General features: G+C 35.6%; 2 protein-coding genes across 5 annotated transcripts in view; both read left to right on the forward strand.

The window, feature by feature from the left end:
• Nucleotides 1–25,624, forward strand: part of LOC114932143 (2-oxoadipate dehydrogenase complex component E1) — a 152,198-nt gene that overhangs the window by 17,056 nt on the left and 109,518 nt on the right. For all 4 annotated transcript variants that reach the window (XM_085488264.1, XM_085488263.1, XM_085488267.1 and 1 more), the window contains exons 3-4: nucleotides 15,877–16,096; nucleotides 16,319–16,668. In XM_085488264.1, the coding sequence (XP_085344390.1) occupies nucleotides 15,877–16,096; nucleotides 16,319–16,668 (570 nt within the window). The remainder of the gene's footprint in view (nucleotides 1–15,876; nucleotides 16,097–16,318; nucleotides 16,669–25,624) is intronic.
• LOC146720560 (uncharacterized) lies at nucleotides 4,708–10,636 on the forward strand. Its single transcript, XM_085488262.1, has one exon. It carries the CDS (start codon nucleotides 7,066–7,068, stop codon nucleotides 10,234–10,236), a length of 3,171 nt encoding a protein of 1,056 aa, XP_085344388.1. The 5' UTR covers nucleotides 4,708–7,065; the 3' UTR covers nucleotides 10,237–10,636.

Here is a 25,624-nt window from a genome sequence, read left to right on the forward strand (position 1 = left end):
AGAAGTTTTTTGTCATCCCCTATATTAATAACATTTCTGAAACAGTAGCATCGACAATTAAAAAATCAGATTTTAGAGTGGGTTGCCGTTGTCTTAATAATCTTAACAAATTTATTAGAGTTTACAAGGACAAAAACGTGTATAATAATAATAATAATGTCGTAAAATTAATTGTAAAGACTGTGAAGTTTCTTATGTTGGGCAAACCAAAAGAAAATTACGTACTAGATTAAAGGAGCATATTAATAACATAAAATTTGATTCTTCCAAGCATTCGGTGGTCTCTGAACATATTGTAAATGAAAAACATGCTTTTGATTGGGATAACGTTAAAATACTTGATATGGAATCGAACTGCCATAAAAGACTTATCTCGGAGATGATACACATAAAGGAACAAAAGCATGGTATAAATAATAATACAGACACCGAATTGCTTAACAACGCTTATTTTGTCATTCTAGAAAAAATAGCGAATTTTTAGACTTATTATAATGTTCTCAAATAATAATCCTTTAGTGACTAAGATTCTTGCTAGCTGTTACCATCTATTTATTCCATGCTTACCACCGTCAATTCTACATTGTTCATTAAAACAATTGTGAATATTGTTGGTGGTATGCAGTGAACTTGATTTACTGTACTAATTTAGTATGCATTTACGTTTGATCTACTTGAAAAGGGCTGCAATGACAGCCAAAACGTTGTAGTTTAACTAATTATTTATAATAAATGATTGCCAGTTTGGTCAACTTTTGCCATTAAGGAAAAATTTTTATTAAAATGTTTATAGAATATAAATATGATGTTTTCTAACTCGGCCAACAGAGCCAAAGCACGAAAAATTAATTATTCGGAACTGTATCTCTTGGTTTGAGATCACAAAGTTCCATATATAAATTAATCTCGAAACTTACATATAGAGAAATAGGCGCGAAAAATATAGGTCCGAAAAGTCGCTGAAGCGGGAATCGAACCCGCGTCTTTCACTTTCCGGGCGACTGCTCTTACCAACTAAGCTATACAGACCCTTTTGGACGAATCTTTAAGTGCCACTCCGAGGTTTTAATAATAGAAATTTTTTGATTAGCCGGATAAATTATTTTAATTCGATTTTTGCTTCTAATTGGAATTTTCGCGTTGAACTATATGTAATTTTTTTTTTATTAACGTATTTTGCCTTTTAATTTTGACATAATTATCTAATTTATTTTGACTATTGTATTGCGACTCTTTATTAGAACATTTTTTATTATTATTTTGCGTAGTGAGGAAGACTAAGTATAGTTCGAAACGTTTATTGTAATTAAGAATAGTAGAGTTTATTTTGTAATTAATTTTAAAATTAAAATTTATCCAAGAATATAAATTTTTTATTGCTCGTTTTACATGGCCTTGTAATATTAAGTAAGTTATCATTGTGTTTATTTACATACGAGCTTGAACATTGGTATAGATTAGTTGATTTTGTATTACTGTATTTTTGTAGTGTCTTTATTCTAAGTTCCATTTTATTTTTTAAGAATCTCATTATTTTATTTAATTTAATACATGTCAAATTATTCTTTTCAATTGACAACAACGACTTTGTCATTAGATACATAAAATAATGAACAAAATATGAATATAATTCTAGAAATGAAATTTTTTCATCACCTTCCATTTTATGTTCATGTTCATCTACAAATTCCCAAATCACTTTATGACCATTTTCCTTCCCCAACTGTTTAAAATATAATTTTATTGCAGGCCAAGCGAAGAGAGTAGTCGTTCTATAGCTTGAAACAATGATAACCATCTTATTTTGGAATATCTTATTACTTTCTCATGTTCCATTTCTACAAAGTCAAAGCACGAAACTTTTCTACTTTTTTAGAGCTATTGCTAAGTTTCGCATAAACTTTTGCAATTAAATTTTCTACATCATATGATAAAAGTTTTATTGCATGTCTTGTTGCATTATGTAAAATATGACAATGTGACAATTACCTTCAATTAGATTATAATTTCCACTTGCTTTTATATTTTGATATACAGAAGCAAGAAGATATATTTTCCATAATTAACAGAAGCATTATTGGTTCCATATGACACTAAGTTTTTTATATCTAAACCAGTTTTTTTATACATGACTTATTTTAAAATAGGAACGATATATTATATTCGACCCAAACTAGCCAAGAAAATTTTTATTTTATTTCCACAACGTTTCGACCATCTGTTTTTGGTCCTTTTCAAGTGAGAAACTAGAATGATACAATTAATTAAGATTAATACAGATAAACATTTTGATGTTAAACGCAAGAATTAAATTTTACATACTTTCTTAATAAAAGCGCAGTTAGTTGACACTGTTGTCATTATTAAACAATATGATTATATCTGAATTTTTAAAACAATTGAAAAAACTTTTGAAAGAACTTTGAAAGAAATGACTTATTTTATTTGATATAGCTGCAGAATTTTTATGAGAATCTTCATAAAAGTCTATAATTTTATATTGAAGCTCCTTTTCTTTAGAAAAATAACGAACTGCAAGTGAAAAGAATTTTTATTTCATTTCTTACTAGCATCTCTAGAAATAGAAAAAGGTAAATTTTACATTTTCTTTAAGATTATTTCAATAGATTTAGGAAAAAGTACGTTTTCTACAATACCTAAGTAAATGCAATATAACCACGGTCGTATACACAGGTCTGGAAACTCTCATGGTGGGGGTAAGGCTCTTAATGTCATGATTTGTGGTTCATAAATCGGTCGCTAACCGCAGAGCGCTGTGATCGCTGAGTAAAGAGCTTATATTTGTACAAATTAACAAATGCATATAAGTATATGCATAAGAAATTTTATTGATATTTTTATTGATATTTTTAAAGTATTTTTATAAAGTTTTGTGATTAAAAATAATAAAATTTTTTATATTAAGTGCATGATGTTTTAAATATAATTTTATAAATATTTTTTAGATATAACTCTATCATATCGCATATCAATATCAATAAAAATAATATTAATATATATTTTTATTATATAATATATATTTGCACATATGCAAATATTTTCAAGAATTGTACATAAATAACAAAAATATCGGTATTAAATGATATATATTTATATATTATTACACGTTATATATTTATATGTTATTACGCATACACCTTATTTATTTGTTGTACAATTCGGCACAACACATTCCGACGGCATTTTAATGAAATTTTAATTAAACAGATATGACATATGATATATATTACATATGAGTTATGATATAGTCATTTAAAAAAAAAAACTCGTACTATGCGATCACAGTACCATACGGCTAGCGGTTAACTCAAGAAACTTTTGACATTCATTAAGAGCCTTACCTCCACCATGAGAGTTTCCAGACCTGTGTATACGACCGTGAATATAACACACGTGTTATATTGCATTTACATTGTTGAATGGGAAATTATAACTAACAGTTATATAAATTGTTACTAGGTGTTTGCTGGGTACTTTCTATTTTCGTTCTATCGCAATGAATAGAACAAAGAGCTGAATCTTTAAAAATTATTTTAAAAAATCTGTAAAAATTATGTTATTCAACATTATTCCACATTTTTTACTTAGAAAACTGTGATAATGATTCAGTCCATGATATATTTATGCAAGTTTAACGGCAGCAACTCTTAAGTTTTTATTAGAAAAGTTTGAAGTTGACGGGAATATATTCGTCATAAGTTGATTTGTTAATTTGCAGCGTTTAGTTTCATTGTAATTTTTACTATTATAATGTCTCTTTACAGCTTTCTCTTTATCAAATTACACGGTAAAATTTGTAGAACACCATATACAGGGTTTGTCCGGAAAGTAATGCGTCGCATTTTTTTGTGACGCGACTATACATCGCAGAGCGATGGGACCGGTTGGGGAGGAAGGGGGGGTACCCTTAGCTTTCCAACGGTAGGTCGCTCAATTGTTTCCATGCGCTTGGAGGGTTAGGACGGCTTATTCTGTGAACCTCTGCTTAGTGGTCGCGTCGAACTTGTGATGGAGAGAACGATAGAGCAACGCTATGCGATAAAGTTTTGCGTGAAGCTGGACAAGACGCCGCTGGAAACTTTTGAAATGCTCAAGAAAGTTTGGCCCCGGCGGACTTTTTTTTATTTCCTCGGCTGAAAAGGGAGCTCAAAGGACAACAGCTCGAGTCGGTTGACAACGTACAAGCTACTTCGACGGCCTCCCTGAACAGCATCCCAGTCAAGGAGTTCCAGAAATCTTATGACGCATGGAAATCGCGTTGGCAAAAATGTATTGACGCAGAAGGGTCATACTTCGAACAATTTTAAGTTGTTTTACCTATGCGATCAATAAATTCTTTTTTAAAAAAATGCGACGCATTACTTTCCGGACAAACCCTGTACATTTAGCGTTATATTTATCAATTTAGATCAACCATTCTTTATATTCATTTTGTTTAAGCCACTTATCTTGAAATTTATTCAGATATTTTTTCTCTATTTTTTTCTTTTTGGTTCAGGAGAAGTCATGGCTTTTTATTTCTTTATTATATAAAATATTAACCTCTGTAAAATAAACATTTTCAATATGTCTCAGTGTAGAGACACAGTTTCATTATTGTATATTATATATATTAATATTTGCACATATAGTAATCAAGGAAAATAACTTTATATGCTTACCCTAATCTCTTTAGTTGCTTTTTATGTTTGATTATTATACTTTCTACTGCTATGTTATACTTTTCTTATCTTCTATGTATCTCTCTCCTATTTGCAAACTTGCCGCTACATATGATGCCCACGGTTATGTCTTATAACATAGATACTAGCTGCACTAAGTGTAGCTAGTTCAGTTAAAACAAACAGACCTCATACTTCTTGCTAGTAACAAATGTGACAAAGTAAAGTCCGTGGCATAAAAAAACGTAAGCAATAAGACTTAAGACTTAAGAATTTCATCCATACGAAATTCACAAAGCTGCTTAAGTTTCAAAATAGCTGCCTTACTGCTTCACCGTGATTAGTCGATTTGCTTAAGTTCTACTGCTTACTGCTTACGTATTTTTATGTGCCACGGCCTTAACCCAGAAAAAAATAATTAAAAAATTAATTTTTTTTCTCATGGAGATTTTTTCTTTTAAACTGGAGATCTGGAGATTTTCTGCTTGGCCCGGAGACTCCGGGCCAAAATTGGGAAATGGCCCAAAATTATATTCGAACGTATTCTTTTTCAATGTGGAATAAAAAGAAATATTTTAAATATATATTTATAATTTTAATGAGCATTATCTGAATAAAAAAATTATCAGAAAGAAATATTTTTATCAGCTCTCAATATTAAGAATATATAGGGGACTTCCGTTTCCGGTTGCGTGTGAGAAGGTTGAGGTGCTGTCAGTGTGTGTATTTGAGTGGAATATTAGAGGTGTGTGGAAGAGAAAGGGGGAGAGAGAGTGAGAGAGTGAGAAGCTGAAGGTGGCGAATGCAAGGGGAGTGCAGGCAAGTGGGGTGAGAAGGGAATAGAGCGGTGAGAAGGAAGAGAAGTGATGCAGGTAGAGTGAGTTGGCAGTTTGGAAGATAGATCAGGGGCACGAGGGGAGAGGAAGGTACTAGGAAAGAGGAGTGCAGGTGTAAAAGGAGAAGAGAGATAGGGGATAGGTGTAGGTGCGGGGAAAGTCTCTAGTGACAGAGGAGCCAGTCGAGGATATAGGGAAAGTCACTAGCAGAGGAGAAAGTAACTGAGATAGGGTATAGGGAAAGTCACTAGGCATAAAGTAAAGGAGATATAGATGGAAAGAAAAGAAATAGAGGAGATAGAAAGATTAAAGAAGACGGAGAAATGGGAGAGAAGAGGGAGCACAGGGACGGCAGAGGAGGTTTTGAAAAGGAAAAGGGAGGAATTAGAGGAAGTAGGGTTGAGAAAGGAGAGAGAAGAAAAAGGGGATTTGGAGTGGGCGTTCAGGAGAAGTAAAAAGGTAATAAGGTCGCCGGAGGTTGAAAGGAGGGAGGAGGCAGGAGGGATAGGGGAGATATTGAAAGAGATGGGGAGGGAGTGGAAGGAGGAGATAATTCAGGAGATGAGAGAGATAAGAAGAGAAATTAGAGAAGAGATCAAGGAGGGAGTAAGAGGGCAGGAGGAGTTAAGGGAGGAGGTAAGGGGGCTGAAAAAGGAAATGGAGGAGAGGGAGAAAAAGTGGGAGAGAGAAAGGGAGGAATTTATGGAAAGGATTAAGGAGATGGGGAAGAAAATGGAAGAATTAGAGATAGGAAAAAAGGGGGAGAGGGAGAAAGGGGAAAGGGGAAAGGAGAGTGAGGAGATGGAAGATAGGATTAAGAGGATGGAATGGAAATGGGAGAGAAAGGAAAGAGAAGAAAAGAGAAAGAATGTGATAATAAAAGGAATTAAGGGAGGAGAAGGGGGGGTGAAAGGGGAGGTGGAGAAATTATTGAAAGAGATAGGGGTAGGGGGGCAGGTAGAGGAAGTGAGGAGAATAGGGGAGGGGAGAAGGGACGGGACAAGTATAGCTTTAGTAAGGGTGGGAGAGATGGAGGTTAAAAGGGAGATAATGGAAAAGAAAAGGAGGTTGAGAGGAAGGGAGGAGAGGATTGAAGAGGATCTAACGTGGAAAGAAAGAAGGATGATGTGGAGATTAGGAGAGTTGGCGAGAGGGGAAGAAAGAGAGGGAAGGAGGGCATGGGTAAGGTATGGGAGAATTTGGATGAGAGGTAAATGGTGGAGATGGGACGAGGTGAAAGAGGAATTAAAGGAGGAAGGAGCAGGGGATGAGAGGAGGGAAGAGAGGAGAGAGGAGGGAATAGAAGGAAAGGGGATGGAAGCAATACAGGGGACGGGAAAGGAGGGGAGGGAAAGAGTGGGGAAGGAAGGGTGAAAAAGAGAAAGAGAGAGAGGAGGGAAGTGGGAGGTAAAGGGCAAGGGAGAGGAGGGGAAGAAGGAAAGGAGGAAGGAGAAGGGGAGGAAGGATGGAAGGTGGCATTCTGGAATGTGGCGGGATTAAGAAATAAGGACGCGGACTTCTGGGAAGCGGTGGGAGAATGGGACGTAATGTTTTTTCTGGAAACATGGGTAGATGAAAAAGGGTGGGAAAGGATAAAAGGGAGGATGCCGGGAGGATATAAATGGGAGGTGCAATATGCGAGGAGGAAGAGTAAAAAAGGAAGGGCTATGGGGGGAATTATAGTGGGGGTGAGAAAAGGGGTAGGAATAGAAGGAAAGTGTAAGGCGGATAAAGAGGGAATGGTGGAGGTGGGGATAGGAAAAGGAGGGGAGAGATGGAGGTTGGTGGGAGTGTACATAAATGGGGAGATGGAGAAGAAGCTAGGGGAGATGAATGAATGGATGGAGGAGGAGGGAGACAGAGTAAGAACGTTAATAGGGGGGGACTTTAATGCAAGAACGGGAAATTTAGGAGGAAGAGTGGAGATAGGAGAGGAGGAGGGAGAGGAAGGGAAGGGGAGAAAATCAAGAGATACAAAGGTAAATGGGGAAGGGAGAAGGTTGGTGAAGAAGCTGGAGGAAAAGGGGTGGGCGATAATAAATGGAGGAATAGCAGGGGATGAGGAAGGGGGGTGGACATATATGGGGCCGAATGGGAAATCGGTAATAGATTACATAATAGGTAATGAGGAGGTAAGAGAGGAAATCAGGAAGTTAGAGATAGGTGAAAGGATGGACTCGGACCACATGCCGTTAATAGTGTGGTTAGAAGGGAAAGGAGGAGGAGGAGAAAGAAAAGGAAAAAAGAGGAGGAGATGGAACTGGACGGAGGAGGGGAAGGAGGAATTTAGGGAGAAGATAGGGGAAATTTGGGGGAAGCAGAGGGATGAACAAGAAGAGGAGGGTGTAGAGGGAGAGTGGGAGGAGAAGAAAAAGAAGATACAGGAAGTGTTAGATAAGGGGAATGAGAGAGAAGGAAAGGAGAAGAAAGAAAAAAAGAGAGGGTGGTTTGATAGGGAGTGTAGAAGAGAGAAGGGGGAGGTGGTAAAGGAGTTAAAAAGGTGGAGGAGGATAGGGGGGAAAGGAGAAGAATACAGGAAAAGAAAAAAGAAGTATGAGAGATTATGTAGAAAGAAGAAGGAGGAGGAGAATGAGGAGTGGACGAAGAAGGCAATGGAAGCGAGGACGGAAGGGCAGGTTTGGGAGGTGGTTAGGAGGGAAAGGGGAAAAGGAAAAGGAGGAATGGGAGAGGGGATTGAGATGGAGGAATGGAACAGATATTTTAGAGATCTATTAGGAGGGGTAGAATCGAGAGTGATAATGGGAGGAAGAAGGACGGAGAAGGAGAGAGGGGAAGATCAGATAGAAAAGGGAGAAATTAGGAGGGCGATAGGTAGGATAAAGGAAGGAAAGGCGGTGGGGGTGGACGGGATTCCGGGAGAAGTGTGGAAATTTGGAGGAGAGGGAATAGAGAAGTGGGTATGGGAGTTGTGCAATAAGATATGGAAGGGGGAGGGGTGGATAAGGGAGTGGAGTGAGGGGCTGGTGGTGCCAATCTTGAAGAGGGGTGAGGGAAAGGAGGTTTCGGAGTACAGGGGGGTAACTCTGACACCGTCTTTATACAAAGTATATGCGACGGTGTTGGCAGAGAGATTGAGGGGAGAGATAGAGGAAAAAGGGATGTTGCCACCGAATCAAACGGGGTTCAGGAAAGGGATGGGAACAGTGGACAATATTTATGTATTAAACTATTTAATAAACAGACAAATAAGTAGGAAAGGAAAGCAAATGGTCCTACTGTTTGTGGACCTGAGAGCAGCGTTTGATTCGGTGGACAGAGTGAAGTTGATGGCGGCGTTAAGAGGGAGGGGGGTGAAGGAAGAGACGGTGAGGAGGTGCGAGGAAGTGTTAGGAGAGATAGGGTTCAGGGTTAGAATAGGGGAGGAGGTGGGGGAGAAGTTTTGGACGGGGAGGGGGGTGAGACAGGGATGCCCACTGAGCCCGCTTCTGTTTAACATGTTGATGGCGGACTTGGAGGAGGAAATGGAGAAAGGGAGATGGGGGGGTGTGAGATTAGGAGAGGGCAAGGTATATACATTAGCGTACGCGGATGACGTGGTGCTGTTGGCAGAAGATGAGGGGGGGATGAGGTGTATGATGGAGAGGTTAGGGAGATATCTGGAGGGGAAGGGACTGGAACTGAATGAGAAGAAGTCGAAGGTGATGAGATGCAGAAGGGGGGGAGGGAGGTTAAAAAAGGCTAGTTGGTTTTGGAAGGGAAAAAAATTAGAGGAGGTAAAGGAGTACAAATATTTAGGATATGTGATTCAAAGGAATGGGGGGCAAGAGGGACAGGTAAGGGACAGAATAAAGAGAGGGGCAGCAATTATGGGACAGGTATGGGGAATAGGTAAGAGGAGATTTGGGAATAACTGGGGGAGGAGGTTGTGGCTCTTCGATGCGTTAATATGGACGGTTTTAGGATACGGGGTGGAGATATGGGGATGGGAAGAGAGAGAGGGATTGGAAAGGATACAAGAAAGGTATCTGAGATGGATGTTAGGAGTGGACTGGGGAACGCCTGGATATATGGTAAGGGAGGAATTGCAAAGGGAAAAGATAAGGACAAGGATGGGTAGAAGAGCATGGGGATATGAGAGAAGGTTAGAGGAGGGTAAGGGAGGATGGTTGGCGAGAATATGTTTGGGGGAGATTAAAGAAAGGGCAAAAAAAGGAGGGGAATTGTCAGGGTGGGAGAGAGAAAGAAGGGAATTTTTTGAGGGTAAGGGGATGGGATTAAGGGAGATAGAGGAAAGAAGGGAAAAGGGGGAGTTCAGATGGGAAGAAGTTGAGGAATGGGAAGGAAAGGAACAGAGGGAGGAGAGGGTAGGAAAAATGATAAAATCGGAATATAATAAGTGGTACAAACAGATTAAAGGGGAGGGGATTCCGGGCTATTTGAAGAAAGGGTGGGCGGAAGGTAGATGGAGGAGGATGGCAAGGTACAGACTGGGAAATGAAATGAAGGGAAATAGGTATTGGGAAAAGGAGGAGGATAGGAAGTGCAGGATATGTGGGAGAGGATTAGAGACGTGGGAGCATGTGTGGGAGGAATGTATGGATTGGGGAAGGAAAGAAAGCTGGCAGGAAATGGTAAAGGAGATATTAGGAGAGGAGGGGGAAGGGGAAATATGGTTAAAAAGGTTAGAGGAAGCAAGAGGGAAAGGGGGGGAGAAGGAGAAGGAGGAAAAAGGAGGACAGGGGGATGAGAGAGGGTAGGAGATAAGGGGAGAGAGAGAGAGGGGGAGAGTGTGTGAGTGAGTGTGTGAGAGAGAGAGAGGGAGGGAGAGGACAGGAGTGGAAGAATAACGGTAACCGGAAGCGGAGGTCCAACATAGGATAAGTAGAATGTAAGATTGCGTAGATTAAGATAATTTAGAATAAGAAAGGTTAGGGAAAGGCGGACGTGTGTGTGTGTGTAGGTAGGGCAGAATGCGATAAAAGATGAGAAAGGCGGCGAAAAGGAGAGGCGTGGCGAATAATGTAATTAGATTAAGTTTTAGGTATAAGTTTAGGCTAAGGAAAAAGGAAGGAAGGAATAAAGGTTTGGGAACGCTCCTTTAAAAAAAAAGCGCCTTGTAATCCCCAATTGGGGCGGCAATAAATATATCTAATCTAATCTATTAAGAATATAAATATAAATTTAAATTGTAAGACAGGCAATAAAAGCCAAATCGCGGATGACAGTGCGTTATCCCAACGAAACTAAAATTTTTTCCGTTACAATTAAATACCTGTGCACAAGGCACCAAATTTTGGTCACGGCCAAGATTTAAAATTGGAATAATCTCTACAAGACATTTAATTCCATACATCCCCTCTTCCACTCTAAGAAAATAAATGCAAGAGAAAAATATAGATCCAAAAGTTGCTGAATCGGGAATCGAACCCGAGACCTTTCGCTTGCCGGGCGACTGCTCTTCCAACTGAGCTATTCAGATCCTTTCGATTCTATACTTTTCTCTGCTATATATATATATTAATGTTAGTAAACAAACGCCTTTAAGCCAGCGTGTATAAATTAAGAGTTTAATAAGACTCTGTAATATAAATATAAATTTAAATTGTAAGACAGGCAATAAAAGCCAAATCGCGGATGACAGTGCGTTATCCCAACAAAATTAAAATTTTTTCCGTTAGAATTAAATACCTGTGCACAAGGCACCAAATATTACTTGGTCACGGCCAAAATTTAAAATTGGAATAATCTCTACAAGAGATTTAATTCCATACATCCCCTTTTCCACTCTAAGAAAATAAATGCGAGAGAAAAATATAGATCCGAAAGTTGCTGAATCGGGAATCGAACCCGAGACCTTTCGCTTGCCGGGCGACTGCTCTTCCAACTAAGCTATTCAGATCCTTTTGATTCTATACTTTTCTCTGCTATATATATATATATATATATGTATATATGTATATACGTATATATATATATATATGTATCTTAATTTATACATTTAAATTTATATTTATATTACAGAGCCTTGTTAAACTCTTAATTTATACACGCTGGCTTAAAGGCGTTTGTTTACCAACATTAATATATATGTATATATATATATAGCAGAGAAAAGTATAGAATCGAAAAGATCTGAATAGCTCAGTTGGAAGAGCAGTCGCCCGGCAAGCAAAAAGTCTCGGGTTCGATTCCCGATTCAGCGACTTTCGGATCTATATTTTTCTCTCGCATTTATTTCCTTAGAGGGGAAGAAGGGATGTATGAAATTAAATCTCTTGTAGAGATTATTCCAATTTTAAATCTTGGCCGTGACCAAGTAAAATTTGGTGCCTTGTGCACAAGTATTTAATTCTAACGGAAAAAATTTTAGTTTCGTTAGGATAACGCACTGTCATCCGCGATTTGGCTGTTATTGCCTGTCTTACAATTTTAATTTATATTTATATTACAGAGCCTTGTTAAACTCTTAATTTAAGAATATAAATATGATGTTTTTTAAATTGGCCAACAAAGCCAAAGCACGAAAAATTAATTATTCGGAACTGTATCTCTTGGTTTGAGATCACTAAGTTCCATATATAAATTAATCTCGAAACTTACATATGGAGAAATAGGTGCGAAAAATACAGGTCCGAAAAGTCGATGAAGCGGGGATCGCAAGAGTTTGAATAGCTTAGTTGGTAAGAGCTGTCGCCCGGAAAAAAAAGACGCGGATTCGATTCCCGCTTCAGCGACTTTTCGGACCTTTATTTTTCGCGCCTATTTCTCCATATGTAAGTTTCGAGATTAATTTATATATGGAACTTAGGGATCTCAAACCAAGAGATACAGTTCCGAATAATTAATTTTTTGTGCTTTGGCTTTGTTGGCCGATTTAAAAAACATCATATTTATATTCTTAATATTGAGAGCCGATAAAAATATTGCTTTCTGATTTTATTCACGCCTTGGCCTAATCACGGCGTTATTTACTAAAATCTACTAAAAAAAATTATATCTTATTATATTTTAAAAAAATACAAAGGGTTCTCTTTTTTGTCCAAAAAAGTTCTTTAGAAAAATTTATTTTTATAACACATTGTTAGAATTTATAATTTTATAACTCAATTGATTCATGCATGGGTGGCGCTTGTTGTTAATGCTGTGATGGGTGCTGACCTCTTTTTTTATTATATTATTCGGTACTAACGTAAGTCTTTGTCTTGTATGCCCGTTCGTTTATCTCTAATTATATATCTTATCTCTGAACAAAGTGTCGTTCCATTCATTCCACATTCTGCATAATATACCTGCAACAGGTTATGGGCCCAGCACGCTTTCACTGCGCCACTCTGCTACCATGTTGCAGATATATTATGCGAAATGTGGAATGGATAAACGACATTTTGTTCAGAGACAAGATATATAATTAAAGATAAACGAACGGGCAGACATACAAGACAATAGTATATTGCATTACAAGTACGGAAAGTTGGCTATTAGTCACGAGTGCGGGTAAGCGCACTTGCCTTTGGCTCGTGCGCGTTTACTCGTACAAGTGGACAATAGCCAACTTCTCAGATCCGATTGGGGTATCAACACGTGGCTCATCGACAGCATCCCCAGCTCCTTCGGCGTGTAAAAGACCACGGGTGGAAAACGCGACGGCATTGGAGTTCAAGCCGATCTTGATACGCGTTTGAATCTTGTTCTCGCACTTCACCAGCAGATCCAGCGCACGTGCAACACATACTATTTTGTATTACACGTGCATTCAAAAGGGCACTTTGAGTACCTGATTTATGTATCTGATTTACGCAGTAGACTGATATATGAATAGCAGATAGAGTTAGGTGCGTGTTGGGAGGGCACGGAGTGGCGGTAGTTTTGCCAGTTGTTTTGTATGTGCGCTGCGAGATGGCGTTGAAACCCGTATCCAATATATTGGACACGGTTTCATCGGGTTAAATGTGCTATTAGACACGGTTTTGTCGGATTTAATATGGTGTGTATAATACATTGGAAGTGAATGTTGTAAATTTGTTACTTTTGGCACAGAAATCAGACACAAAAAGTGTCACTTTGGATGCACATGTAATACAAAGACTTACGTACCGAATAATACAATAAAAAAGGGGGCAGCACCCAACATAGCATTAACAAGAAGCGTCACCCATGAATCAATTGAGTTATAAAATGATAAATTCTAACACATATCCAATAATTAAATTAGATAATTAGAATAGAATTGTATAGGATATTCCAGATTTACCATTAATGACAGATTCCTGAGATTAGGTTAGTTTTTCTCATTTAAAAATAGTTTTGGCATTTTGACATTAAAATTTTTGTTTCTAAATAATTTCAGAATACGGTAAGTCAGCCTCTTTGTTAATTTTTAGAAATAATTTTATATATAATTATTGTGCAACCGGCGCGCAGAAAGTCGCCCTTTCCGCACATGATGAAATTTTAGAAAGGGCTCCCTTTTCACGCACCGGTTACACAAAATATCGTAGCTAACATGTGCGGGTCATAAATCGCTCGATCGTGCGGATTGTCACACTCGGCTTCGTCTCGTGCGTCAAACTTCCGCACTCTCGGCCGATTTACGATCCCCCGCACTTGTTAGTTAATATACTATTATATGTATATTAAATATATATTTATCTTTGATTATACAGAATATTTCAGGAGAAATGCATATAATCATATACATTTATATATAATTATATATGGATGTTTTTTCAGTTATTCAGATTTTATGATTATTAATATTTATTATAAGTATTGCGGATAAAAGAGAGAGAAAGAGAAAGAGAGTGTAGAGAGAGAGAGAGAGAGAGAGAGAGGGGGGGGAGGGGGAGGGAGAGAGGGGGGAGGGAGGGAGAGAGGGAGGAAGGGAGAGAGGGAGGGAGGGAGAGAGAGGGGGGAAAGAAGGAGGGGGAGGGAGGGAGGAAGAGAGAGGAAGAGGGAGAGGGGAGAGAGAGAGGGAAAAAGGGGGGGATTTGGCGCGTCAATTCGCGTTACTCGCCGAACGCCAATCACGCTGCGCGCGTTCCGCGCGCAGAATGCCTTTGGCAGTGCCCGCCCGTTTACGCGGGCGGTTTAAACGAAACAGTCGAATCAAAACAGTTTTGTCCTCCGACATTCGAAAAAATTCCATATCTTTATGTTGCAAAATTACAAGTTCGGTAATTTCACATCAGAATCTTCTCGAAGGTCGGCAGGATAAAGCTGTTTCCCGCGCGTCTTATACTCACTCGTTTTGTCGACACTCGCGCGCACAGACCGAAAGTTTTCTTTTCGCTTTTTTCGTAAAAATTTCTTTGTACCGCACTTCTCGCGCATACTTGATTCATCGTTGATTGTACTTCTCGCAATCCTTGCAGTTCGTCGCGCTACTAGTGCGCGGTACGTATTCTCTTGCGTATATATATTGTACAAAATACAGTACTGTCGTCGTTCATTTTGTCTTTTTTCTTTAGTGTCCTTAGTGCAGTGACAATTTGGTTCGCGCCAACCGCGTACGCGCACAGCACTTCATTCCGCATAACCGCCTTATTGCACAATAAGGCTTCAACGAACATATAATGAAAAGTTACTTTATTACGAAATTGTTATACAATAAAAGATACATTTATAACCGTACATATTAATGAATCGTTTATTACATAAAGAATTACGGAAACAAGTTATAAATTTATTACGAAAATAATTCTTATTGTTATGCTGCATAACGAGTAGGTCCGTCTTATCATCAATATTAAAACTAAGGACTGTAACAAATAAGTTGTACACGCATAGATGATTACGGAGTGGAGTAGATCGCTAATTATTACAGATCTCAAATACAAGGATGGTTCCGATTTTAATATAACACTACATTTATAATTGACGGTAAAGCAACTGAAGAGACACAAATGAGTGTAAAAACGTCTTGCGTATGTTCGTGTATTTTTATTCTGTTGGTTTCATGTTGGCGTATTATCACGGATAATTAGTATAACGTAACCTATTTTCGTAATAAATTCATAACTTGTTTCCGTACTTCTTTATGTAATAAAAGATTCATTAATATGTACGGTTATAATTCGTATCTTTTATTTTGTAACACTTTTGCAATAAAGTGACTTTTCATTATATGCTCGTTGAAGCCTTATGATAAATATTAGTATTGTTTATACACGAGCAGAAATTATTTGTGTAAGATATTTATTATTACTTTTTTCTATAAAAAAACAATGTAAAATTATTCTTATAATTCTTCTTAAATTATTTTTCTTGTACATACAAACAGATTATACAAGAGAAGAAAATATATTAAGAATATATGTATAATTTATATATAATTATTTATATTTGGTTATATATGGATTTTTCCCGGAGCATTGATAAAAGACTTCTTGTTTGACTAGACAGAAGAAGAAAGGGAATGGTTTGCCGAAACTGTGGAAACAACTTTAAACGAGTCATTAGATGATGAAACATGCAAAACAATAGCCATAGAAATGCTTAAAAGTCAAGCTTTTGACAATTTTTTAGCCAAAAAATTTGTTAGTCTAAAAAGATATGGAGGAGAAGGGGCCGAGAGTATGATGGCCTTCTTTCATGAACTGTTTAAGTTATGTGCTTATGGTAAATAAAAAAAAGACACTTAAGACTTAAATAAATCAAATAATTGAATTTAATAATTTGATTGACGATAAGTTTTAATAAAGAAAATTTCTTAAAAACATTGAAACATCCTTAAGAACATTTTTTGGTTAAGATTTAAACTTGTTTTTGATATCAACAACATACACACACACACATATACAATATTATGCACAAAGATTTTCTGTTATATTATTATTTCAGATAATTTGGAATACATTGTTCTTTGTGCGGCACACCGCGGCCGTCTTAATTTATTAACAGGATTATTAAACTTTCCGCCGGAGATATTATTTCGTAAATTACGGGGATTCTCTGAATTTCCTGCTGCAACAAAGTGTACCGGAGATGTGATTAGTCATCTTATAAGTTCCACTGACCTTAACATAGATCAAAAAAAGCTTCATGTGACTATGCTTCGAAATCCCTCGCATTTGGAAATAGTAAATCCAGTATCAATGGGTAAAACGCGAGGAGCTATGCAACTAATTAAAGAGGCTGCATATGGTGGAAATAAATGTGAACAATGGAGCGACAAAGTAATAAATATTCAAGTAAGTTATATACACTTTATTATAAAAAAGCGGTAGAGTAGAAAAATAGAAAAAAGTATAAATTTAAAACTTTATATTACTTCCTCATTTTCTATTCCTCACGTTCTATTTTACTATTAAGTTTTGTTTATGAGCAAACTGATTTTTTAGTTTTGAAGTTTCTCATAGAAGAAACTTAATGAATGAAATATAGAATAATGAAGCAATGTGCAAATTTCCAATTTGCACATTTTTTTCACATAAAATAATATTTTTGTCACGTATATGTATGTGTATGTATATATATATATGCATCTACTTTTGTGTGTTTTTATTATACGTGTTTTTCGTAAAATTCGAAGATTTATATTTTTTTGAAAAATTTAAAATTTCATAAAACATGAACCATTTCCTCAATTCTCGCCAAAGGGCCTAGGGAGATAAGTGTGTAAAAATTGTCTGCGCACGTATCAAGTTTTAATTGACACCATAGATTGGCACCTATGTGACTAAAAAATCCTGCAAATATCAATCTTAATATTACATTTTCGTAGAAGTTATGGAGGGAGAAAGCAAAATCAAAAAAGTGGTTTTTCTCGGAAACGGTTGAACCAATTTTTATGAAAAAAATATACGTTATAAACATCAATGAGACTATTAAAAAAAAATTTGTTTATTTAATTCTGACAAAAATACGAGTAAAAAAAATTTTTTAATTTTTCAAACATTTTTTTTGAGATTATGTTTTAGAAATACACCTTCAATTTATTTTTTTTAACCTTGAAATGTGTACTTTAACATATATTTTTTTCAGATTTTTTATAAAGATACTTCAGGGCAAAAAATAACAAAATTCATGTATGCGGCACGGCTGCAATACAGTTTTAAACTTTTTATTGAGGTACTTTATTAGTCTGAGTCCCCTTGCCTCTCAGAAAACCGTGTACTTTTATATAAGTTGAAATTTTTTAAATTATTTTTTTAATTATTTTTAATTTTTTACTTATTTTTTAAATTATTTTTAATTTTTTAAATTATTTTTTTAATTATTTTTAATTTTTTAATTATTTTTTAAATTATTTTTAATTTTTTTAATTATTTTTTAAATTATTTTTAATTTTTTAAATTATTTTTTAAATTATTTTTAATTTTTTAAATTATTTTTAAAATTATTTTATAATTATTTTTTTAATCTTTATCACTATCATTTTCAATTACTGAAATGTAATTGTTTTTCTTGAATACTTTTCTGAGTATTTCCGCTGGTTTAAAGATTTTTAATAAATACCTAGCATGAGATAAATAATATACCACTGCAGCAATGTGAGAGCAACAACCAACAGTTCGTTTTCCATTGGCACATTCACATGTGTAATGTGTCAAACCAGAAAAACCAACACTATTAGGCTTATATCTTAAGAAGCATCTACAATATATGCTGTTCGAGAAATATGACGAGATGGAACTTTCAATTTGAGTACATTTGACTGATCTTTAACATACTCAATTTTTAGCTTATTATCTTTGTCAACCATTTCTGCCAAATATGATATGGCTTGACCGAGTTGGTATGAACCGGTGAATAAGATTTTTAAATCTCTTTCTGTCATTTCTGGAAAATCTAAAATGTCATCTGATGTAACACTTTTGAAAGGTAGCTTTCGACGAAGCCAACCATTTTCTTCTACCTCAGCCGCCAAAGTATTCTGCACATCTTTTTGACTATGCATTCTCTGTACAATGTCATCAAAAATGTCTACATTAGAATGAAATCTTTTTCTAAAAGTGTTATTGAGAAACGACGCGATTCTAAAGTAAGATTCAGTTTTCGGTATCAACTTGTTGTCAATTTTATGATCTAAAAGGCGATATTTTTGTTTAAGTACACCGTAAACAGATTCAACTGCCCAGCGAATTTTAGTAACAAAACGTAACTCATTGGACTCTTCCATGGATAGTTGTTTTCTTTTTTTTTTTAGAGCAGGCATCAAAACTCTGAAATCTTTTTCTAAAAAATCTTTTATCACGGAAACCACGATCAAGAACAAAAATATCATCTTCTTTTAGGAACTTACGCAAACTATTTGAATCATTAATGACATTTTTTAAAATCTCCGCATCATTTTGATTAGCAAGGTATGGTCCAAGCATGTCAACAATGTAACCGTCAGTTGTACACAGAGTAAAAGGTTTGCACAGAGGAACTTTTTTCTGCCGAAAGAAAAATTTCCTCTGATATTCATTGTTAGTGCTTTTTTGATGACGAGCGTACGTGCCATCACAAATCAAAAATAAATTGTCATTAACATTGAATCATTTTTTTGCCATTTCAGTTGTATGATTTTGAATAAGATCATTTCTATTAAGAGAATTTATACCGAAACGAAATGGTAAAACGTCATTTTTGAAAGATTTTATTATATTGTTAGAATAATCTGAAACATCATGTTCATGCTTTAATTGTAAGATAGAAGCTATCATTTTATTAGAGTTCCCTGTTTTTAACTTAAATAGAAAGACAACGAGTGCTTGGATCATCGAACGGGAGGTACTGTTTCGCAGTGAAATCAACATATCTTTTATGGTATTAAGATTTTCCCATTTTAATTCCGTAAAAACTTTTAACTGTTCTTCTGACATACTATATTCGCCCACTTTGTCTAATAATGTTGAATCACATTTTATAGAAAGAGTTTCCATTACTTTAAATAACTCTAACGCTGTGAGATTTGCTGTGTTCGAGTGTACTCTCAAAAGACCAAGCTCTTCTTCATAAATTCTATTTTTTATTAAGTGACTTTTACAACACCGATTTCCACATGGTATGTAGATTTTTTCTTAATATATGCTGAAATTCGAGCTTCTTCAGGAATCGTAGTCAAATTGTTGTATTTGACAATGAACAAATACAACAATATTTATGCGTAGCTACAGTTTGTTGGATAAGAATTTCGATACATTCGACCTCAGTAATTGTTTTCTTTGATCTGAATTGAATTTCGAATGTCGGATTATCGGTATCAGATTCAGAAAGAGAGTCTCTTTCGATTTCAGCATCTTTTTCAGAATTCTTCTCTTTATAGATGGAAAGTCGACATTTGTTACATAAAATATCATTAACAATTATTATTTGCTGTAAAGATACAGAGAAATCATTAGCTTTATTTACATTTTTTACAATTTTCTTTCTACCTTTTACTTTTTTCAAAAATGTGTCGCAAGCATCAGTGTCCTAGGCATCTTCAAATAAAGAAAAATAGAAGCTTCAAGTGACAAGTAGTATAAATAATCGCGATTATTAAACAAACAAATGCGATTAATTAAAGAAAGAAATGCGTTTCAATTTTCATGAAACAAAAAAATGTCAAAATCAAAATAGTCACAGCAAAACAGTCACAGCTAAAATTAGCTTTCCGAATATAACGCTCGGCTCTCTATCAAAAATTCTAGAGAGCTAAAAAAATAAATAAAGAACGGATTTGGAAGACCGACTGCCTGCGCACTATTAATCAGAAAAAGAAATAATTATAAAATAATTAAAACTAGCATTACCCCAAGTAGAACAGAAAAGTCAAAATAATGTCAATTTGACGTCATCTTGACCAAATTTGAACTCCAAAATGATCAATATGACGTCAAAATGATATTATTTTGATTTTCTGTTCTACTTGGGTACGTACTTTTGGACATACGTTAATTATTATACAAACAGTTATTATACGTCACGAATACACATCAATCATGAAATAACGAAAGATTTTTATTAATACCTCGTTTCAGATGTTTCATAAGCGGGAAGCAAAAATCAATTAAGTGAAGTTGGCTTTTAGAATGAAACGCTGAAGTTGGCTTCTAGAATGAAACGCTCGGCTTTCTGTCGTAAACTTCAGAGAGTTAAAGACTAATGAATAGCGGATTCGGAAGATTGTCAAAGATGATCAAGACTAATTATAAAATTAATATAAGTGTATCAACCAATCAATCGAGTGTCATGTATGCGGTTGGAGCGAGAGTGCCATGTGCTGTGAAAGCGTGATACCGCGCCGCATGCATGATTTTCATTATTTTTCGCCATGAAGTATCTTTATAAAAAATCTGAAAAAATATACGTTAAAGCAGACATTTCAAGGTTAAAAAAAATAAATTGGAGGTGTACTCTAAAACAATCTCAAAAAAATGTTTAAAAAATAAAAAAAATTTTTTTACCCGTATTTTTGTCAGAATTAAATAAACAAATTTTTTTTAATAGTATCATTAATGTTTATAACGCATATTTTTTCATAAAAATCGGTTCAACCGTTTTCGAGAAAAACCACTTTTTTGATTTTGTTTTCTCCCTCCATAACTCCTAAGAAAATGTAATTTTAAGATTGATATTTGCAGGATTTATTAGTCACATAGATGCCAATCTATGGTGTCAATTTAAACTTGATACGTACGGGGGCAATTTTTTCACGCTTATCCCCTTAGGCCCTTTAATATATACTAACCATTTTTTAATGATACTCGATTTATGTAAAAAAAATTTAGTATAATATCTTAAAATTTATAAAAATTAGAGCAATCAGTCATTTTTTAAAAAATTTAAAATTTTATAAAAAATGAACCTTTTCACCGACTCTCGTCAAATTCAATATCTTAATAGCACAACATATCTGAAAGATATTCAGAGGATTTTCAGAGACTATCCAGAGGACATTCGAACATCCTCAGGATGTTCTTTGAATGTCTTCGAGATATGTGTGTTATTAGGGTAGCAACCATCCTTTAATGATAATATAATCTATTTATGTAAAATTTATCTCGATATCTTTTTACGGAGCAACTACAGACATTTTTTGAAAAATTAAAATTGAATTAAAAAACATTGTATAAATTTTTATAAAAATGACAATAAATAAAAGTGTTGACTTACTTTACTTGTATACGCTAAATTGGAGCGCTGAAACTCAAACAATTCTTAAAACGTTTAAATTTTTAGAAAAATTAGTGAACGCATATATATTATATATATATATATATATATATATATATATATATATATATATATATATACACATATGGACATCAAAAAACATGATTTTTTGGTATTTTGAAACATTCTAAACACATGAGTGTAGAACATTAGTATAGAAATCTGAAAAAAAAATTGTCGTTAAAATAAAGCTTCTTCTATAAGAAAGCAAAAATTGTAAAAATTCAAAGAATTATAACGCAACTAATAATTGTAATATCAAAGTATTTCAAAAAAGAAAATAAAACTACATTTAAAAACTATTCATATTTGAATCTATATTTTGAAAAAAGCTTTAATATTGATTATGTTAGACGATCAGTTTTGCAATAGCGGATGACAGAATGAGAACCTACAAATATGAAATAGAAAGTCCATTTTCCTGAATTACTCGGAATGAATTAATTGACGTAACTAAATGAGATAAAAAGCGTATGAAAGTTCAAATACTTTTCTTCAAAATGAGCTTCTGTAGAATTCGATAGAATAATTTTTCGCTAAGTTATGTCCATCTGAAGAAAATCGGTTGTATCATGTTAAATTGTAATTTATCAAATTTGCATTTCTCCAAAGGAAAAGGTAAAAACTAATTATTTTTTCTTCAAAACAATTTTTCGAAAAAATAAAAAAAAAAGTTTTTTTTATGAAATCCTTTTTAGAGGATTATAACTCCTCAGGAAGGGATATACATGTAAGAGTATATGTTTATATGCAAAACTGTCCTTAATTTTCAACAAAGAATTATTTTCATTTTCGCATTTATTTAAAACCATCCTGTGTATATATATATATAGGGAGAGAGCCATTTTAATATTCCATTCTAAATATCTTTTCTTTTAAGGAGATCCTAAACATCCTTGAGAAGTCTGTTGTTTTTTCCTGCTTTATCGACAAAATGTGAGATTAGATAAATATGTTATTCTTTTTATTAGTAGTTTATACATACAAAATAAGACCAAGCCGGATTTGGCATCGGATAAAAAAATATAAGTGAATGTTTAAATATCAATTTAGAAGCCTAATAAACGAGAATCATCTTACATTGTCGTGCATATGTGTGCACACGAAGATGAGTTATTTTCGTTTACTAGGTTTCCAAATTAATATCTAAACATTCACTTATATTCCTTTATCCAATGCCAAATCTGGCTTGAATATCTTATTTTGTATGTACAAACTGCTAATAAAAAGAATAATTATACTTTATCTAACCTCACATTTTGTCGATAAAATAGGAAAAACCCAACAGACTTCTCAAAGACGTTTAAAATTCCCTTAATCCCCTTTTTTCTTTTACAATAAAATGTTTTGTATAAAATTTGTAGGATTTTGAGGAGGAAAGAAGTTGGTGCTGCTGACTTCTGCGATTTTCGAGATCATTTGAAGATCATTTATGTTATCAATTTCTCGCAATATTTATTATAAAAAGTTATAAAAGTAAGATAGCCAAAAAGTAAATAATTAACAAGATATTTTACGAGACACTGTAGTTTATATAATAACTAACTGTAATATAATTTTACATAAACTATGAAATATATTTTATAAAATATTCATTTTTCGTCGATTTTATACTTTTATACATAAAATAATGAAAAAATTAATCAATGTAAAAAAAACAATAGTTTCTAAGAAAAGGTATATAACGTATTTTTTCTTACAAATAACTAAATGTTTTCTTTACATCGATTGATTCCTTTTATTATTTTATACTGCGACGACTTTTCTCGCCTCGGAGCAAATGCGGCGAGCAGAGGTCGTCATCAAAAAAAGAGAATAAAATAAAATAGAATTATTTATTCTTTAAAAATTATTATCAAACACGAGAACTAAGTTGGTGATCGCTCTGCGCGTGCCGCAGCAGAATGCCAGCCGACGGATACGCGAAATTACTCGAATTTTTGGGCGCCAGACACGATCTTTCACGAGTCAATTCGCGATACACAGAATAACGCAAAAATCCGGTCGGAAGTTCCGCAACGGGCCGGCTGCTCACCTAACGGCAGAGGAGCAGGGTGTGGTTGACGCGAAAGAATTAATAAATTGTTGACGCTAAGGATACGCGAAATTTAACAATACGCGGATTACTCGGTATTGAGGCGGAACAGAACAAAGAGTTACAGATAATGAAAAACGCGAACATGTAAGATAAAAATACTCCGATTTATTACAATATAAATAAAGGAAGAAAAGTAATACAAAAAGTAATATGAAGTAGATCGGATACTGCCGGATTACAAGAAAAAAACGAAAATAAATCACAAGAAATATAATCTCGGTAATTAGAATTTTAGGAATTAGCGCGTAATTGACTTTACAAAATAATTGAAAAGAACCAAGCATACAAAAAAAATGGAGTCGATAGCAATTTCGTACTGGAAAAGATAGCTCAAATAACGCGTTGACTCGACGACATTAAAATTTTGACAAAGACGACAACGTATAATCAGACGCGAACTTCTACGGTAATCTCCGCTCGCGAAATACGCAAATTTACGCACGTCGGATACGCGACAACTCTATAATAACTTGCACGCCATAAAAGAGCGGACAAAAGATTCGGCAATCGAAAAAATCAGAGCTTAGATTCGAAAAAGTCTTCGTGGTAATTAGAAAGCAAAAATATCGCAACAAAATAATATAATTCGATAGTTAACGCGACTACGCCGGCGACCGGCAGTTCACGGCTATCGCCGTCTCGCTCACTCTTGCGCGCGCATACTCTCTGTCTTCGTCGCTTTTGCGTCTCGCGCGCGGTTTCGCTCGTTCTTCACTCTCTCGCTCTATTACATGCAACAATCGAATCGGACGGCCGGCATCAACAATTATCACGCGATTCGTCTTATTTACTCACACATACAATACTCGACATTCTCATCAAAAACGCAATCGTTCAAACACGCAAATAAACGCGACACCAAAAATTGAAACGGCGCGACGACAATGAACCCCCGAGAGACGTAAATTACGAAGATAACTACAACGCGTACAAATTTCCGAGATTCTTCGCCGCTTGATCACGATCGCGAAATCACCAACTCGAAATAATCCAATAACGGGCTTAGCCCGTACGCTAAATAAATACACTAAATTACGCGATCACGCCAGCACGGTCGAGACTCGGAAGTACGAAATGCGGACGTGTTACTTGCGTGATACTTAAGCAGGGTAGCCTCACCGGAAGGGACTCCTCGTCTTGTCCTCGGGCCTCCCGATTCAAAATTCTTATCGTCCTCCCTCGGCTTTTTGGCCTCTTTCCCTCGATACGTCTTATTGTGTCAAGCAGTCGCGCCAATCTGCCGGGTCTGCCGACTCGCTATCGGCAGCCGGGCGAATTTGGCAAGTAGGGGGTAGGATTCGCGACAGCCATTAGGGCTTTCCGCGATTTTCTCGACTCGCTTGACCATAACGAAATGTGTGGGGTACTTTCGGTACCCCTCGCGACAACAAATCTAATAATAATATACAAATCTCGCTGAGGAGGCACGTTATTTCTAGGCTTTCGCGGTCTGAAACGACGGCCTCCTTGTTCTACGTCGACCGACGAGGTCCTGGCGGGGTGGGAACGAGGGTGCAGAGGTTATCCGCGGGTCCTTGGGGCCCTTTTTGGCGCCTGCTGGTGAGCGCGTCCCCGCGGCCATTGTTGTGCTAACGTCTCGTAAGGCCACGTGTTCCGTGCGTAGTGTTTTCGATTTCTTGTTTGCCGCTTTTTGCCTTCCTTGTTAATCTCTCCCGATTAAACAGTTTCTCTCGGCAAGACTCCCGACATTCATAAAAAAAAAATAAAAATAAAACGCGTTAATAACAATATTTTTTCGCGCCGCTAAGTCTCTCAGGGTTCGCGTTCGCTCTCTCTCGCTTTCTCTCTCTCTCGCTCTCTTGGCGCGGGCGCTTGGCTTTACGGCCCCGCGTCGGGGAGTGATGAGCGTAGGGACGACCACGTCACAATACATTAAAGTATTG

This window comes from Nylanderia fulva, unplaced genomic scaffold (genome assembly GCF_048542155.1).
Source record: "Nylanderia fulva isolate GAGA-0341 unplaced genomic scaffold, ASM4854215v1 Scaffold67, whole genome shotgun sequence".
In the NCBI taxonomy this organism is placed as follows: Eukaryota; Metazoa; Arthropoda; class Insecta; order Hymenoptera; family Formicidae; genus Nylanderia; species Nylanderia fulva.